Raw genomic sequence first — 17,483 nt, 5'->3', positions numbered from 1 at the left:
TGCAGAGGTGGTGGAGAATGTTTAGATGGACTTTGAACTTCATCCAATTTGGGAGCGGGGGGTGAAAGACTCCCCGGTGTATTTTTCACTGCAATTTATATATTTATTTCATAGAATGTATATGCTGCTAGATTGCAAAACCGCAGCAACCAGATAGTAGACCTAGTACAATGTCCCCAATTTCAGTCAGTTACCACATAACATTTTCATTATGGAAACAAAACCATTGGTGTCATAAAATTGAATTTTGTTATGGGGGGGGGGGTGTTTGCCTGAGCCAATGTTAGTGGACAGAACAGTAGTAAAATGCCTCTTCATTTTTTCATAGACAATGGGGTCAGGAAAAGATCAATGTGTATGTGGTTTCTTTCCAAGGTTCAGCTCCTCTCACAAAGAGGAACAATTTGTATTTTTGTATAATCCTATGGAAATCCTAGGACTTGACTCCTTATTTGGTTGTGAAATAACCACTTTGATTTTATAGGATTTGTGCTTTTAATCTTTATTTTCTACTATAACTGCTGCTGTCAAGAGGTCTATGTTGTGTGTATTTCTCAAAGGTACCTCTGTATACTGAGTCATATTCACAATAGAATTTCTTCCCTGTGTCTTTCTCCCAAGTCAACCAACTCCAGGCAAACCAAACTAACATAACCACCACCAGTGGTGCTATTAACTGGAATTGGTTTGATCTGCTTAAATCAGCATTCACTAACCCGGTGCCCTTGTTTTAGACTACAACTCCCATCATCCTCAGCCAGCCTCTGCATCCCCTTTTAACAGTGACAGCCTGGAACAACCCCTTTGTTTTTCAGTTTTACAACACTAAAGGACTAAATGACTTGGGGGCAGGGGGAAAGAAGTAGTAAGAATTTAAAGTGTACAAGCTGGACAGAATTATTTTATTATTTATCTTAAATATTTATAAACCACACTTTCATATAAAATATCACCAGCCTAAAATCACAGTATAACAAGAAAAATATCCAACACATCAAGTTTGAAAGACCTGTCTGAATATACAGTAGTTTTTACAATATTTTTGAAAAGCAAGCAAGGACAAATCATGCGAATGCTCCCTTGAGGGGGATGACCTGCCTCTCTGAAGTCCCAACCCCTCCTAACCCTCTGAAGCATCTAGGTCCACCAAATTTGCCCCATCAGAGGGTCTTAGTGACTGAAGCAGAACACAAGGAATCAGATACTCCTTAAAGTACGTTGGTCCCCAGCTGGTTAGGGATCTATGAAGTAACACTTGCCCCAGGCCCAGCAGCAAATTATTAAGCGAGCAATGCACCCCCTCACAGCAGTGGAGGCAAGTTAAGCCATCCTGTCACCCAGCAAAAACAGCTCAGTGTCTTCTGAAAGCTTGGAACCCTATGAAGTGGTGGCAGGCTCCATCTTGTGAGGTGACTACATGCTGCAGCTTGCAATCTCTGGAGCAGGTGGAAATTGCACGGTGGGGGGGGGGGCCAATTCTGGGCATTGGGCCTCCACGCCTTGCCCCCCTTCTTTGCCCAGCAGATTTTTTTGTCCAGAGTCTTGTGGCAATTTCAAAATGCACACCTTTACTGTGAGCAGTATCATAGCCCATGAAGTCAATCCATCTCTCCATTAACACCCCTCTGGATCTTGAACAAGAGACAGCTTGCACCCTGCATCATAGGGAGGCCATCGGCCCAGGGGTCCACAGTGAAGGGATCTCCTGGAGGGATCTTCCAAAACTTTCCCCTCTGCTCGATTTGCTCTGCAGTTCTGGAACCACAGCTGTTGGGAGAATGGGAAAGAGAAGAGTTTGGATTTGATATCCCGCCTTTCACTCCCCTTCAGGAGTCTCAAAGCGGCTAACATCCTCCTTTCCCTTCCTCCCCCACAACAAACACTCTGTGAGGTGAGTGGGGCCGAGAGACTTCAAAGAAATGTGACTGGCCCAAGGTCACCCAGCAGCTGCCTGTGGAGGAGCAAACCCAGTTCCCCAGATTATGAGACTACCGCTCTTAACCACTACACCACACTGGCTCTCAAGAGGACCCTTGTGAGCCATGAAACCAGGACAGGGGAACTGATCCTCCCGACCCCTGATTCACTTGCCCATTGAGCTCAGGGGACTGACATCCCACTCAGGACACCCACCTAGGCTTAAGGTACTGCAAGAGGTAGACCAGGAAGCGGCGACTCCAACCTTCTACCCGCCGCCAAGAAGCTCCCAAGAGAGATGCTACCTCCCACCTTGCCCCTTTATTATTGATTACATTTGTATACCATGGCTCACAATACTTGAGGGTGCGAGAAGGACTTCCCAGCCAGGGGTGCCAACTTGAATAAAATATTGCTGGGGGTGGGGCAGGTAAGCCCCACCCTGCATAATCAATCATATGACGCAGCATACACATAATTTGTATGGCAACGCCCATCAACTTTGGGGAAGGTCCTTAGCCCATGGGTGTTGCCAAGGGGGGCAGCTGCCCCCAAAATCAAGTAAATAAAACAACTGACCAATTGCGTTGCAGCTAACTCAGTTCTGTCCCCCCCCCCAAATATATTATGGGAGCATGGGCGTGGTCAGGATTTCTGTTAGGCTTCAGGGAGCAGAACCTCAGATAGGTAAGTATTCTTATGGATTTACTTGCTGGGGGGCAGCTGCCCCCTACCCCCCATGGCCACGACCATGTAACCGAAGAGACCTCAGCCCCTCGTTGTTGGCTCCTATGTTCCCAACAGAACCAGGTCTTCCTCCACCCTCGCCTCGTCCCGAGTCTTCCTCACGCACCTGGATCCGGGGGTCGGCGGGGCACGCCAGCAGCGTTCTCCGGTGGTGGTCGGGCTTCGGGACCCCTTGACCTGGGAGATCGACGTCCGTCGGCACATCCCGCCTTCTCCCGCCAAGTCGCGACGCTGCGCAACTCCCCTGCCTTGGCCGCGAGAGGGAAGGCCTCTTCGAACCTGGGAAGATGCGCAAATCCGTTTCCCGCCGGTGGAAATGAATGAATGGCGCGGAGGCACCGCGGGGCTCTTTTATGGACCTCCCGAAGTGGGCGTGGCCCCGTCTCCGTCACTGGTTCCCCTGGGGATTGGGGGCGGGGCTTGAGCCAGGAGGCAACTGCCTGGCCCGATCTGTCAACTCTTTGCCGCTCTTCTGTCTTTGGATTAGATTTTGGGGTTTTGATTTTAACTGAACTTTTTCTGTTTTATCGTGCGCCGCTTTGAGGCAGATCTATAGACAGCCAAGCGATTTGGGGGCTCTCCTCTCCCTTCCTCCCCATGCCTCCACTTCAGACAACCGCGGCCCCAGCCTAACCCCTTCCATACTCCTCCAGCACTGTGAAAGCAGGGTTTTAGGAATGAACCTGAGAAGGAACAGCTTAAGAACGGGCCCCGAAGAGAGAGTCTGCTATTTATTTACTAATGTCAAAAAATATACATAGTTTGTTTCACGGGCGTAGCCAAAGGGGGAGCAGGGGGGCAGCTGCCCTCCCTAGATCAAGTAAAACAATAACTAACTGACCAATCACATTGGTTCTTCCCACTCTAGCAAAAGTCCTGCCCCACCGAACAAAGTCATGCGCACACACACCCCAACAAAACGACATCCTCTTCCAGCATGGGAAAGATAGACACAGCCATTCCTAACTTCAGTGGTGTCAAAGGAATGGCAGACAGGAGTAATGTATTCTTAAGTAGAAATTTTGGGGTCTGGCTGGTGAGGCTGGCTGACAGTGTGGTTTGGTGGTGCTGTTACCTGAGGATGTCCTTGAAGGTCATTCTAAAACATCCAGCTGGAAGGGGCTGAAGGCTGTCCTCTTCCTCAAGTCAGATGACCCTGATCCACAGCAGTGCAGAATCCCTTGTTGTGGGACCCCTTGAGCTGCAGAAGAGAAGTGTTCGCTTTCCTCCCTCCCTTGACATGGAGAGGGCCAGCACTCTGTCTTGAGGACTAGATGCTGAATAGCACTGGAGGAACTCTGAGGTGGAGGGAAGAGAAACAACAGAGGTGAAGACTCTTCTGGAACTGAGTAAATGTGCGAATTCATTTCTCACTCCTCTTGCCTGGTGGCAAGGAAGGAACTGAGCAGAGAAGCTGGGGGCGGGGTTTTCATGGTCTGCCAAGATTCTTATTAAATTTCTGTACTGTACTGCTCTTTGACTAGGGCTCACAGGGCAGTTTACAAAATAGAAAACACAAAAATGCATAGCATAGTAACAAACAATATACGCCAGCTTCTTACTATTTTATACATTTTTGTATTCTAACCCACTTTGTGATCCTTGAATAAAGGGTGGCATAGAAATTTAATAAAGTGCAAATTCTGCTGGTAATTTTTATGTCAATAAAATGGGCTTGCTTTAATAATGTTTACTGCCTGATCATTTTTATTTCTTAGTTTCTTTGTCATGGCCATTGAGAGCTATGGAATTCCAGAGGGCAAGGAGGCAGCCGGTGCGTTCCCTTCTCTGGTCTATTTATCTGGACCCGACTATGACTGGACTGCTCTTTTCACCTGTCCAATAGGACCCAGGGCTCCACTGGGTGGTGCGCCAGCTATGCACATTCATTGGTACAAAGAGCAACAGGGGATACAATAGCTACAGGTCATCTCCACCACCTCTCTCCCTGCTGCTGCCATTGCAGCAGTGAGGAACTGGAAGTCTGGGGGCACTTTGAGGTGACAGTAGACCCAACCTTTGCCCAATGCCTTCATTGTGGAAAGGAGCTGAGCAGAGGCTAGGTTCCTGCACAGGGCAGGGCTGCCACCTTTTGCTGGACAGCCAACACTTCTCCCGTGTGTCAAGTCAGGCAAGAAGGGCAAAGGAAGAGCGAGAGGTTTCTCTCCCCCCCCCCAAGCTTCTCCTGAACCCACCCCTAAACCAAAGTTTGTCATAGAACACACAAGGAGTATATACAGGGGCTTAGTGGAGAGGGGGAAAGGCAGAGTTGAAAAAGGTGCAAAAGCTGGAGTGGTGGTAAATGACTCCATATGTGGAAATAATTCTATAAAATGTTGGCAATATCAGAAGAACAGGCTACATACATAACCCAGCCACATTCTCTACTGCAAGGGAGGAAGGAAGATTTTAAAGCAACATTTCAGAATCTTTGTTATTGGCTCATTGAGTTGCCTTAGGCCAGGCATGGCCAAACTTGGCCCTCCAGCTGTTTTGGAACTACAGTTCCCATCATCCCTGACCACTTGTCCTGTTAGCTAGGACAAGTTTGGCCATGCCTGCCTTAGGTTATAATTTCTGCCATAAATTCCCATCTCTTTCCCCACCAGGGATTCTATTTTATACACTTGTATGCCACTTTGAGCCCAATGTAGTTGGCAAATAAAAACAAGGTGTCTTAGACCTCACACCCAGGCCCTGAGATGATTACTGAGCCTCCTCTTAAAAATTCTGCCTGCCCTCCTTGTTTGCAAGTAGAGGTGCTTCCTCCTCATGACTCTTTCCCTAGAGTGGACACAGACAGGGGGATGTTACTCCAGCCGAGGTAGTTTCCTGTTCCACCAGGTTTGAAGCATCTTCCCCCTGCATGTGACCTTGCAGACCCTACAAAGGGGCCAGTCACGCAACCATCTTTCTCTTTTGCTACTCTCTTCCATTTTTGCCAGTGCTCCTGATGCAGTCTGCTGGCTCTCTGCCAGCAGCACACTGGCCCACCCATACAAAGATGTAATCCGCACTACAGTGTAGCGTAGTGTAGTCTATAACTACAAGCTAAAACATGCCCGGATTGGATTGTTTGACTAAAGAGATTCAAATGAATCTGCAACTAGCTCCCCGTTGTGTAAAGAGGAATGAGCTCTGCTATATAATTCACTAGCATGAGAGAGGAAGGATAATATTTAATCAATATATCCTCTCCTACTATCCACAACATCCCCACACCTGCATGGTTAAAGTGGAGACGAGAGCAAAGAACTGCCCCAAGGACACCCAGAAGATTTCTGACTGCATTGACCACGTCTGACATTGCTCCCCCTCTCACGCAACAAAAACATTACAGAGTCTTCCGTTAGGCTAAAAAAAATGACAAAATTTATTTTGATTTGGGAGGCTGACAGGCTCTGTGCTGAGATTTGGCAAGGAGGTGCCAGGCTGAGGAAGGAAAGGCAATGGTAGGCTAACATTTGGAACCTGAGCAGCAGGTATAAAGCCGACCCTGGAGGAGACACAACATTACAGAGTCTTCTGGTAGGCTAAAAATAACAAAATTTATTTTGATCCAGCATTGCAGGGGGCTGATTCCATGCTTGGACCTGGTGAAGTGGCTGCAGGCCAAAGCTTGGAGGCTGGACCTGGTGAGGTGGCTGCAGGCCAAAGCTTGGAAGCTGGACCTGGTGTGGTGGCTGCAGACCAAAGCTTGGAAGCTGGACCTGGTGCTGTGGCTGCAGACCAAAGCTTGGAGGCTGGATCTGGTGAAGTGGCTGCAGGCCAAAGCTTGGAGGCTGGACCTGGTGAGGTGGCTGCAGACCAAAGCTTGGAAGCTGGACCTGGTGCGATGGCTGCAGACCAAAGCTTGGAAGCTGGACCTGGTGCTGTGGCTGCAGACCAAAGCTTGGAGGCTGGATCTGGTGAAGTGGCTGCAGGCCAAAGCTTGGAGGCTGGACCTGGTGAGGTGGCTGCAGGCCAAAGCTTGGAAGCTGGACCTGGTGTGGTGGCTGCAGACCAAAGCTTGGAAGCTGGACCTGGTGCTGTGGCTGCAGACCAAAGCTTGGAGGCTGGACCTGGTGAGGTGGCTGCAGACCAAAGCCTGGAAGCTGGACCTGGTGCGGTGGCTGCAGACCAAAGCCTGGAAGCTGGACCTGGTGAAGTGGCAGGCTGCAGCTTTGAGGAATGGAAGGCACTGGCAGGCCGACATTTGGAACCTGAGCAGCAGATGTAAAGCCGGCCCTGGAGGACACATCATCTGGAGGACAATTTTCACAATTTGCCCTCCGCGCCTTTGCCCGCCGGTTCCGGAACCAGAGCTGTGAGGAATAAGAGGAGCATGAGCACAGGTGTTCTCAAGAAACCCCCGTCCCCATCTCTTCATGTTATTGGACTCAGATTCCCACCAGAACGGGCCAGATCATGGGGGATCCAGTCTCAATTCCTCCACACTGAATTTAATCACAATAATACCCCTGGATCTTTTATCCTTTCCCCTATGTTCCCTCTTAAACTGGCCCAATTCCCCATGCAACGGGGGGAAACCCTGCCTTAAAATTCATCAGCCCCCTCCCTCCCCAAGCGAGTTAAAGACCTCGAAGGTGGCTCTGTGAGGGGGTCTCCTCGGGCCTCACAGAAAACGGCCCTGCAGCCTTCCCTCTGCCATCTCCATGTCCTTACAGGAGAGGAAGAGGCCTCCCTCCCACCATATTTGCTTCTCCCATGGCGGTTTCCCTCCCCTCGACCAAAATGCCGTGAGGGGTCTCATTCGTTCCCCAGAAGAAGGACGCTGGGCCCCCAGCCCGGAAGAGGACGAGACCCAGCCGGGAGGGAGCGGGAAGGACACACGGGGCTCCCAGAAGGCCCCGCCGGCGACACCAGGCCTGGGTGGGAGCCGCCTTGCGATGGAGGAGGGCCGATCGCGGAAGGAGAGCGAGCGCCACGAGGGAAGTGAGAAGGCGAGGCCGGGGGAGAGGAGCAGCCGCCCTGGGCGGGAGGAGCAGCGCCTCCCCTAGAAGCTCTCCAGCCCTGCTCGCCTTGGCCAAGGAAGGTCCCCGGGGGAGTTTCCCTTGCCCGTCGAGCACAGGGAGAAAGGCGCCCAGGCTCGAGGGGCTGCAAGAGGCAGACCTGGAAGGGAGCTCCAGATCGGTTCTCCTCCTGTGCCCCCAATCCCCACCCGACGTCCTCCCGTCTCGCCTTTCTTCCTGGCAGAATCGGGACCATCTCTCCCGCCGCAACTCACCTGGATGCGATCCTCGGGGATCTCAGTGAGGCAGGCCAGCAACATTCTCTTGTAGTGACCAGGCTTCGGTCGCACCTTAAACGTCGTTTCCAGAACGTCCAGCTGGAAGTCCGAAAACTCATACCTCGGCCTCCGGTCCGACGAGCGAAGACGGCGCGTCGTCCTGATCTCTGCGGAGGAGAAAAGCGGGGCGTTAAGCTGGCTGCGCTTTCCCTAAGCTGCCCCCTGCCCAGTCTGGAGCCGCTCTTGGCCTCGAAGCTGAGATACTTACTGGAGCCGGAGGAAGAGGAGGGAAGAGGAGCAGGTGGCTGCTGCGAAGCGAGGGGAAGGTCGTTCTGAAAGGCGCGGAAAGCCATCTCCTGCTGCTCTCGTCGGATGGTGCGGGTGAAGTGTGGGCGCAGGATTTGCGGGCGGTCCTTTTCTAGGCCGCCGAAAGGGCGTCGGCGGGATCTCCCAGCTCAGCCATTGGTCCTCCTCCCTGGGGAGAGGGGCGGAGACAAGGTGCCCCCTGGAGCGGAAGGAGAGCCCCCGCCTCCCTAAGGAACTCGGAGAGATCCCCCCCCCCCAAGTTTTCCTCCTTATTTTTGAGTTTATCTTGTGTATATTTTGGAATCGTTGGTCGAGCGGGCCTGATCAGCATCGAAAATAGCAATCGAGAAATGTAATAAATAGCAAGGATCACGCACACACATCCCTATATATCGCACGGACGCAAAAGCTAGGCTGTTGTTGTTGTTGTTTAGTCGTGTCCGACTCTTCGTGACCCCATGGACCAGAGCACGCCAGGCACTCCTGTCTTCCACTGCCTCCCGCAGTTTGATCAAACTCATGTAGCTGTAAACAAGGTGCAGCCTAGCGATTGTGCTGACAAAAGCGCCATCTGGATTGCAACGGAATGCTAAGCGAGGTTCATGAAACCGAGCAGAAACTGTTGAATGGGGAGTTTTTATTTCCCCCCACACACACACACACACACAAACGGAGAATCCGGACTTTGGCCTTTCACTTGATGCGCCCCCGGAGTCCCAACCTGGAAGGGGGGGGGTAGGCAGCAGAGAACAACCCCAGGAGCCCGGATCCCTCTTTCTAGGGGGTGGCGGGGCAGCCCGTGGCAGGGATGCGGAGAGGGGGGGCTCTCCAGGCGTGGTTGGACTAGAATTCCCATCGGGACCAGCCAGCATGACCAGTGGTCAGAGGCAATGGAGTCCCACACATCTTCAGGGCTCCAGCTTCGCCCCCTCTTCCCTAGGGATTGGAAGGGGGGAAGGTTGAGCTAAGGTTTAAATGGGGGGAGGGGGTTACATTCTGTGTAAAAGACGCCGTGCCTTTGACTCTCAGTTTGCTGGGAGTCGCCGGTGTGGAGAGCACGTAGTTGCTAGCTCTCTATGGGCCCCTTTCTGGCCCCAGTGAGAAGAGGATGTTGTTGGCCTCGATGGGTCTTTGTTGTGAGGGCAGGAAGGTGTTTTTATATACCTGTCCAGGTTGGGTCAAAAGTTTTGAAAGTTTTCCTGCTCCAGTAAAGACCAAGGCAGCAACTGAGGGTAAAATAAGGCAGGGCAGGGCGAGAATGAGTTTTGAAGCAAGCATTCTGCCAATACTCCCACATTTGCATTATATTCCCGCTTCCCCACCACCACCACCAAAAGGAGCAAAAAATGGTTCTTCCTTCTGCCGTTTTATCCTCACAACAGCATTGTGCGGTACATATAAGTGGACCTTCAGGGTAATCCTTCTAAGGCATTGCTGCAAAAATCCGCCTATACTGTATCCCCAAATTTCAGCAAGGTACAGTACAAGTTACCATTTCCCTCTTGGAAACAAACAACGCACATTGGACAGAAAATGCCCTCGAAATGCATATTGAGGTGTGTTTATTGAGAAGGCCAGTGAAAGTTCAAGGATGGCCAATAAATATCTTTTTTAAAAAAAAGAAAGAAAGAAAGTTCAAGGATGGCACAAACCACATAATGTTGTTTGGGGACAGTCTTCTAACCCACCCAGGGAACTAGTTACAGGTAGGTAGCCGTGTTGATCTGCCGTAGCCGAAACAAACAAACAAACAAACAAAAAATCCTTCCAGTAGCACCTTAGAGACCAACTAAGTTTGTTACTGGTATGAGCTTTCGTGTCTGAAGAAGTGTGCATACACACGAAAGCTCATACCAATAACGAACTTGGTTGGTCTCTAAGGTGCTGCTGGAAGGAATTTATTTATTTTTTATTTTGTTTCCACCCAGGGAAGTTCACTAACCAGTAACACATTTCTTGCAGGTTTTTATAAATATGAATGGTAGTTTCGTTAGTTATCAGTTGTAATAAAGCTTTGTCTTATTCCGTCCTGGTTTTCAGGTGTAAAAAATCGGGGGTGGAGAATATTGCCGAATCGGCTGTAGGGCAACGCGATGGAAAAAGCAGCGGAAAACTCAAGAAGCTTAAAATCACTGTTCCAAAAGGGTTTCTTAAAAAAAGACGCAGCAGCAGCTCAACAACCTTTTGAAATATGGCAACCCTAACTTACATTACAGTACATTATAACTTAAATATATAGTTTCTGTTGTTGGTAATTTAAAACAAAACAATCGCTTATTAAAAGGATATAAATTGGGTTGTTTCCTTAGTATGCTGGAGCAAACGTTTACTGCACAAACTTAAGCGTCTCATCTTTTACCACAAACAGATTTATATGGGGTCTATAATCTATATTCTATATACAGGAACTATAGTGTGTGTTCTTCCCCCAGCTCCCCTCGATATTGGATGAAGGTTAAGATACTGAATAGTTTTTTTTTTGTTTTAATTTTTTGTTTAATAGGTTTTAACTACAAAAAAATCAAGAGTGGAATGGAGTAGGAGAGAGAACTGCCCTTTTGAATTTCTGCCTATCATCCAGGAGGGAACTTCCATTTGTGGGGTGTGGATATTGTTCGGAGGTTTGCAGCCATTTGCAATGCAGTCTGCAGTTTTAAAACCACAGTTAATTGGAAGAATATCCCAAGTAGACCTCGCTGGAACTGCAAAGCGAGCGTGTTCAAGATGGTTTTGAAGAATCACGTTTCTCTTAGAAGTTCTCTACCTAGCCCAGAAAAATAACTTGCTCTTATCTATTGCATTTGGCATCCCTTATCCCATCACGGATCTAGATAAGACCGATTCAGGCCCATCGCCATCAGTTCCATAGCCATGCAGATTTGGAAGATGATATGTGTTGCAGTGAGGAGTTATTCAAGTACTAATTAGCAATCAGCTGCTAAGGGTTGCCGGCCATTCTGATTTGATTAGTGCAGTCTTCCTCAATGAAGAGATAACAGGAGTAAACCCCTTTCTCACGTGCTCCAAATATTCATTGACACCTTTGATGTAGAGCTGGCTGAAATCTCTCCGGATAGACGCGCCCAAGCCAAGTTCATATCCATGGCCGAGAGGGAGCCGCCTAGGGCGAGAGCCCTCAAAGGGGCACACACAGACCTTTGAGGAGCACAGTTTTGTATAGATTGGTTTTTGTTAGATCTTATAAATTTCTGACAACGTTTTACCTTTATTTTATATAAATAGCTCGAAGGCTTCGAAAGTCTATGCTGCTACAAGGAGTACTTCTCATACTTTCAGTTGGAAAGAGGTGAACGCAGTTACTCAAGAGCTCAAACTTGTAAAAACTTACATACGCTCAACAATGTTACAAAAGAGGCTGATTGGCTGGGCAACTCTATCAATGAAAAATGCCTGAGGAACTTGAAGGAATTTTTTTTAAATTAAAAAATTGCAAAAATAGTCTCTTTTTCAAGTTGTGTTTTCTACAGATCAATTTCATTTGTTGCGAGACATTACTGTTGCATACAGTGTTATGTTAGGAAAAGAATAAAAAAGGGGGGAGGGGGGAGGGGTCGGGTGGCTATGCTTCTATTCTTCTACTTAGTGTATGTGTGGGGTTTTGTGTCAGCGTTACTTGTATGGGTTCTTTTACTATTTGCTTGTTGTATTTCCTTGGTGGCGAGAGAGGTTGGGGGTGGCTTGGGGTGTGGTTGGTTGTCTTGAAGGAATCGTTGACCACATTTGCAAAGGAAAAGAAAACACGCAAAGAGATTTTGATATGCTTGATAGTGAAACATTCAAGAGACTTCACTTTTAACATCACAACTCACACGATTATTTGAAATTATTCGTGCCCTAATACATGCTCTTTTATACTTGAGAAATCAAATATAATCATGATCAAAGATTGTCGTATTATTCATTATTGCAATTTAAAATACATTTAGCAGTTTCAAGTTTTGTGCTTTACATTTTTTCTGCAAGACCACTGTTTTTGAGAATTTAATTTCTAATTTTTTGGGGGGAGGGGCAGGGTGCAAGTAGTTAACTTTGCCTAGGGCGTAAAATAGTCTGGCATCGGCATTGAGTAACCTTCCACCCTTCCTACGAAGGGACGGCGCATTGTTACTCCAAAGTAAGTCCACTTGAGTTCCATGAGACTTACTCTCAGGTAAGCACGCCTTGGGTGGCAACCTTGACTCGTGTGCTTGTCTCCTGGTTCCTGGGGGGTCGTTTTCCCTGATGTTAAAAGGGGACGCTTTAAATGGGGGTGAAGGAAGCCTTTTGGGGAGCCCTTTCCGAAGGCAGGAGGCTTTCCTTTCAGGTGAGGGAATTTGGGTCCCCAAGGGAAGAAAATGTCAGAAGGACAGCAGTGTGAACCTGAAATGTTTGGCATTTGGGACAAAATGGATTTCAGGCTCAGCGAGATCCAGAATTGGGGTGCAACTTCTAGAGTGATCCGGTTTAAAGAAACAGAGACGGCGGTTACTATCCTAAATTATTATTAGTTAACAAATTTATAACCTGCTTCCTAGCATCAAGCCATCGCAGCCGCGTACAAGATAAAAAGTGAAAGGAACATAAAAAACATAAGTTCTAAAAACAATAAAACCTCTTATTTGGCTATGCCCTTAATCCACAAATGCTGGCATTTTAGAGAGAATGGGGTTCTTTCTCCTTTTTAAAAAAGAGTTTTCAAAAGATTTTATTGGGTAACAAAAGTACATACTGCGTCTCTGTTTTGAAAATGGGTTTCAAGCAAAGTGAGATCGAGAATTGGTAGCTGTTATTATTTTAAATTGTTACTTAACAAATTTATAAGCTGTTTTGTAGTGTGAAGCCATCCAAGGGGCGTACATGTTTAAAACATAAGCTCTAAATATACAGTAATAACATTGTTTCAACAAACACCTTTTCTCTGGCTATGCCTTTAATATTCCATAAATGACTGGGCCACATCGCAGGGAACGATTCCTGAAACATGAACGCAGGACCCAGGCGCCTGTCTCATTTCCGTGGGTAATTCGTTGATAAAAGGAGAAAATTCTGCACACTTCTTATTGACACTGAACCTGTGGCAGTCACCTTTTCCAGCACAGTGCAGTGGCGCTTAGAGGGTCTACCTGCTAGGCATGCGTCTTAGTGGTTTGAAAACATGGAACTGGGAAGAACCATCAACTTCACTGGATGATATGGGACCATTCCTGCTCTTTCAGCCAAGCCGAACTTACAGGGTCGTTGAGACTCCCTGCTTAAGGGAGCGGCGAAGGACACCCAAAACCCCAATCTTTCTCTATCGCTCCCGACCCTCATTAAAATTTCTCCTGGGAAAATGCTACAAAGCGTTTCCAATATAGAAATGTTTTCGGTAAATAAACGGGCAGCAGCCATCTTTCCTAGCACAATGCTGTCACCCTCAGAATGTCCTCCTGAGTTTATTTCATTTTCCTCCCCGGAGCTCAAGGTGCATGCCCTCCTATTTTATCCATGCAACAACCTTGCAAGGCAGGTTAGGCTGAGAAGCAGTGACTGGCCCTGGTTCACCCAGAGGGCTTCAAGGCTTGGAGGCGGGGGTGGGGAATTTGAAGCCAGTTCCTAGTCAAGCACGCTAATCGCTACCCCACAGCCTTAGTGGTTTGATAAAGGGGAACTGGATAGAATTATGAACCTCATAGCCTGGTCTTGACCCATTCCTGCTCTTTCAGCCAGCCCTACCTTACAGGTCTCGACAATAAAATATTTGAGGGGGTTGCTCCCCCAAAGTTGATGGGCATTGCTATTCAAATGGGGTCGTGTACTGTGTCATGTGATCGATTAAGCGGGGCGGGGCTTACCTGGGTCCCCCAATATTTTATTCAGTTTGACATCCCTGGTGTTCCCCCACTAGTCTGAATAGAGCACAGCAATCAGAGGTGCCACTTTCAATAAAATATTGGGGGACTCAGGTAAGCCCCGCTCCGCATAATCGATGACATGACATGGTGCACACACACTATTTGAATAGCAATGCCCATCAATTTTATTGGGAGGGACCGGCCCCCTTAAATATTTCTTTCTGGGCAGCCAAAAACTCTTGACCCCTAGGAGTTGGCTCCCATGACAGAAATAATTGACCCAAACTGGACAGATATATAGAAGACGCCTGTAGAAGAAGTTGCAGTCATGGACCTTCCTGCCTTCACAACAACCCTGCCAAGTAGTCCAGTGCCATTTTGCAGATTGTAATGGGGAAGAGAGAGGCATGGCCTGGGTCAGATAGAAAACCTTGGGGGTGCACTTTCGACTACGACCCTAAGCCTGATTAGTCAGCAGTTAATTCCAGGAAGTTCAACAGGCTTTGCTTCTCTGTTTAGGTAGCTTGAGAAGCTCACCTGTGGAGACTAGGATGCTAGGCGGGCTTACGGAAGCCCCTACGGACACACCTTCATTGAACCCCTTTGGGCTGCCAAACAGACACACCTGGGTGCAAAGCCTGCAGGGAGGAGGCAAGGCCCTTTTTCATTGATTGTATGCACAGCATCTCCTTAAAGCGCCCCCCGCCCCAGTCCTGCAACTCGGAGCTCTCGGAGGGGTCACCTGCCACTTTATCGGCGTCCCCTGGAAAACTTAGGCGTCCCCTTCCCGTCTGCTGCGGGAGGGAGCCTCTCCGGAACACACCGGGATCCAATTTGAGTCAACCCGGTTCAGCTGGACCTAATTTGGGCCAAGCCGGTTCAGCCCTTTATATTCTCCAGGGAGGAAAGCTACAGACTCAACGGGTCCTCGATTTGCGAAGAGGCTGCTGCTGCTGGGGCATCTAGTTTGCTGAATCCACCGCGAGGATCCGCAGTAAGTGTTGGCAATGGAAATGCTATAGTTGCCGTTAACATGCTGTTTGCTGAATTGTTCTGCTTTTCGTTTCTAAAGGAATTGATTCCTCTAATCTCCAGCCCAGTCAAACTATCATGTGATAAGGAATGTCTGTCTTTCTTTGGGAAAACGCATTGAAATGAATGGGGATGGATGATTTGGCTTTACTAGTTGCAAAGGGTCTACTGAATGCAACCTGCGTGTTTCCCCCAAGTACACTGTGGCTTCTGACCAATAGTTGGAGTCGACAGGAGTTAGCTGTTTGTTGGGTTGGTATGGAAAGAGAGTGATTGACTTCTCCTGCTCTAGTGTTCTATCTTGAGCTTGGATCCCAGAACAATAGGCAGGTAGGATTCTAGAATGCAGTAACTTGATTGGCCCCTAGGAGCCGTCCAATCCAGCTCCAGGTGGGAAGTTTGAATCAGCCTATCAGGCGTGAATAAAGTATATATAGCCTGGGGTTTGGGAGGGGCACGACGGACTCCTACTGGATGATTGACTGTTTTTTACTACGAGTTGAAATAAACACAAGGAAACCGATGGCTCTACACTGAGTTTATTTTATCTAGTGTACAGCCCGTCACTCTTTCAATTCCCACTTTTCCCCATGGGCTCAGTGGCGGTGCCAAGGGGATGAGAGGAGTGGGGAGGGGAGGGGAGGGGAGAAATGGGGAGCTGTTTCTGAGACACTGAGGAATCCGTTGGGATATTCTGGTTCATTAAGACGGTTGTAAGTGTGTGAGAGGGGCGTGAGGGTGTTTTAGGGGAAGTGTGTATCGTGGTCTGTGAACTAGGGCAGTGAGTGAGTGTGAGAGCAGGAAGGGAGGATGAGGGTCTGGCGTTCCAGGTTGAGGATGAGGGTCTGGCGTTCCTGTGAGGAAAGAGGCGTGGGTTGGGGCAAAATATAGACCCTATATTGGCATAATGAGCCCTGGACTGAGGATCTGTTGGTAGAGGAAGGGGTCCCAGGAATGAAAGAGGGCTGAGGGAGTGGACGAAAGTGCCAGAACACCTTGAGGCAATACAGAAACCTGTGGTTTGATCTCCCAGTCAGCAGCAACTTAGTACATGTTTTTGTAAGTTTGAGCTAGTCTAGTACAACATAGAAGATTCACAGAGAAATAGGTATATTGAGAATCTCAGCTTTTTCTAGCTTCTATGAAACCATGGGCAAATCTTTACTTCCCATCTTCTTTGGCATCTATAATCAATACATAGTAATATTTGGACATTTTGCATACTACTTAATTAGTCGTCTCTAGGGCATCTGCATTTCAATGTTGAGGTGACTGGAAGCCATATCTCCCCCTAATCATTTGTTTTCCTCTTGTGCTTCTCTTAGGTGAACATGGAACCTCATATTCTCCTGGAATGTGCATTTAAAGGAGCACCAATTGATTTCTGCAACAAATGCTTCTCTTCAGATGCTTCATTCCTGCTCTGCAAACTCTACTCCTTCAATTGAAGCCCAGAAGGCTGGAGACTGAGGTCTTGTGCATCTCCCAAGGCAGCAGGAGAATGAATTGCACCTCCATTCACCAGAACTGCACCCCCTGGAATCTCCACCAGCTCACTAGCCTCCCTTGAAAGAGGTTCTCCAGGACCACCTGTGATTATAGGAGGCACTCTGCTTCTGAAAAGCCATAATAGGTCTGGCTGGGACAGCCATCTCTTCTCTCCCTTGGACAACCAGAATCTCCTTGAATACTTCCTCCAGGACATCCAGCTGAAGTGGGACATAGAAACTGTCCATTCCCTCTGCCCTCTTTCATTCTTGGGACCTCTTTCATTCTTTCACTCTGGTCCAATGGGCTATAGTGGCTGTCAATTGCCCAGAGTTGCCAGTGGCAAACTGGGTTAGCAAGGTTGCCTTACTCTCTCTGCCCGGAGGACCAGCAGAACTGGAGGGGACTGTGTGAGGTGAATGGAGGAGGTGCTGGACTCTCCTCTAAGCAGAGGTGGACATCCTCTTCCAGCATGGGAAAGATAGACAGACATTCCTAACTTCAGTCGTGTCAAAGGAATGGCAGACAGGAGTAATGTATTCTTAACTAGAAATTTTGGGGTCTGGCTGGTGAGGCTGGCTGACAGTGTGGTTTGGTGGTGCTGTTACCTGAGGATGTCCTCGAAGGTCATCTCTAAAACATCCAACTGGAAGGGGCTGAAGGCTGTCCTCTTCCTCAGGTCAGATGACCCTGATCCACAGCAGTGCAGAATCCCTTGTTGTGGGACCCCTTGAGCTGCAGAAAAGTGTTGGCTTTCCTCCCTCCCTTGACATGGAGAAGGCCAGCCCCCTGTCTTGAGGACTAGATACTTGTCAGAGCTAGAGGAACCTTGTGAAGTGGAGGGAAGAGAAACAATGTAGAGGTGGAGAGTCTCTTCTGGAACTGGGAAGATGTGTCAATCCATTTCTTGCTCCTGTTATCTAGTGAAG

General features: G+C 48.4%; 1 protein-coding gene and 1 long non-coding RNA gene across 2 annotated transcripts; both read right to left on the bottom strand.

The window, feature by feature from the left end:
- Window positions 1-881: 881 nt before the first annotated feature.
- Window positions 882-3,036, bottom strand: LOC114594611 (uncharacterized). The gene is made up of 2 exons (XR_003706029.2): window positions 2,771-3,036; window positions 882-1,767 (listed from the first exon to the last, which is right to left on the bottom strand). It is a non-coding gene; the product is annotated as an uncharacterized LOC114594611 (long non-coding RNA).
- Window positions 3,037-6,082: 3,046 nt separating this feature from the next.
- On the bottom strand, window positions 6,083-8,379 carry MIXL1 (Mix paired-like homeobox). Its single transcript, XM_028721716.2, has 3 exons — window positions 8,163-8,379; window positions 7,892-8,061; window positions 6,083-6,968 (listed from the first exon to the last, which is right to left on the bottom strand). The coding sequence occupies exons 1-3, from the start codon at window positions 8,245-8,247 to the stop codon at window positions 6,198-6,200; spliced, it is 1,026 nt and encodes a 341-aa protein (XP_028577549.2). The 5' UTR covers window positions 8,248-8,379; the 3' UTR covers window positions 6,083-6,197.
- Window positions 8,380-17,483: the final 9,104 nt, after the last annotated feature.

This window comes from Podarcis muralis, chromosome 3, assembly GCF_964188315.1.
Source record: "Podarcis muralis chromosome 3, rPodMur119.hap1.1, whole genome shotgun sequence".
In the NCBI taxonomy this organism is placed as follows: Eukaryota; Metazoa; Chordata; class Lepidosauria; order Squamata; family Lacertidae; genus Podarcis; species Podarcis muralis.
This window is presented reverse-complemented; position numbering and strand designations above follow the sequence as displayed.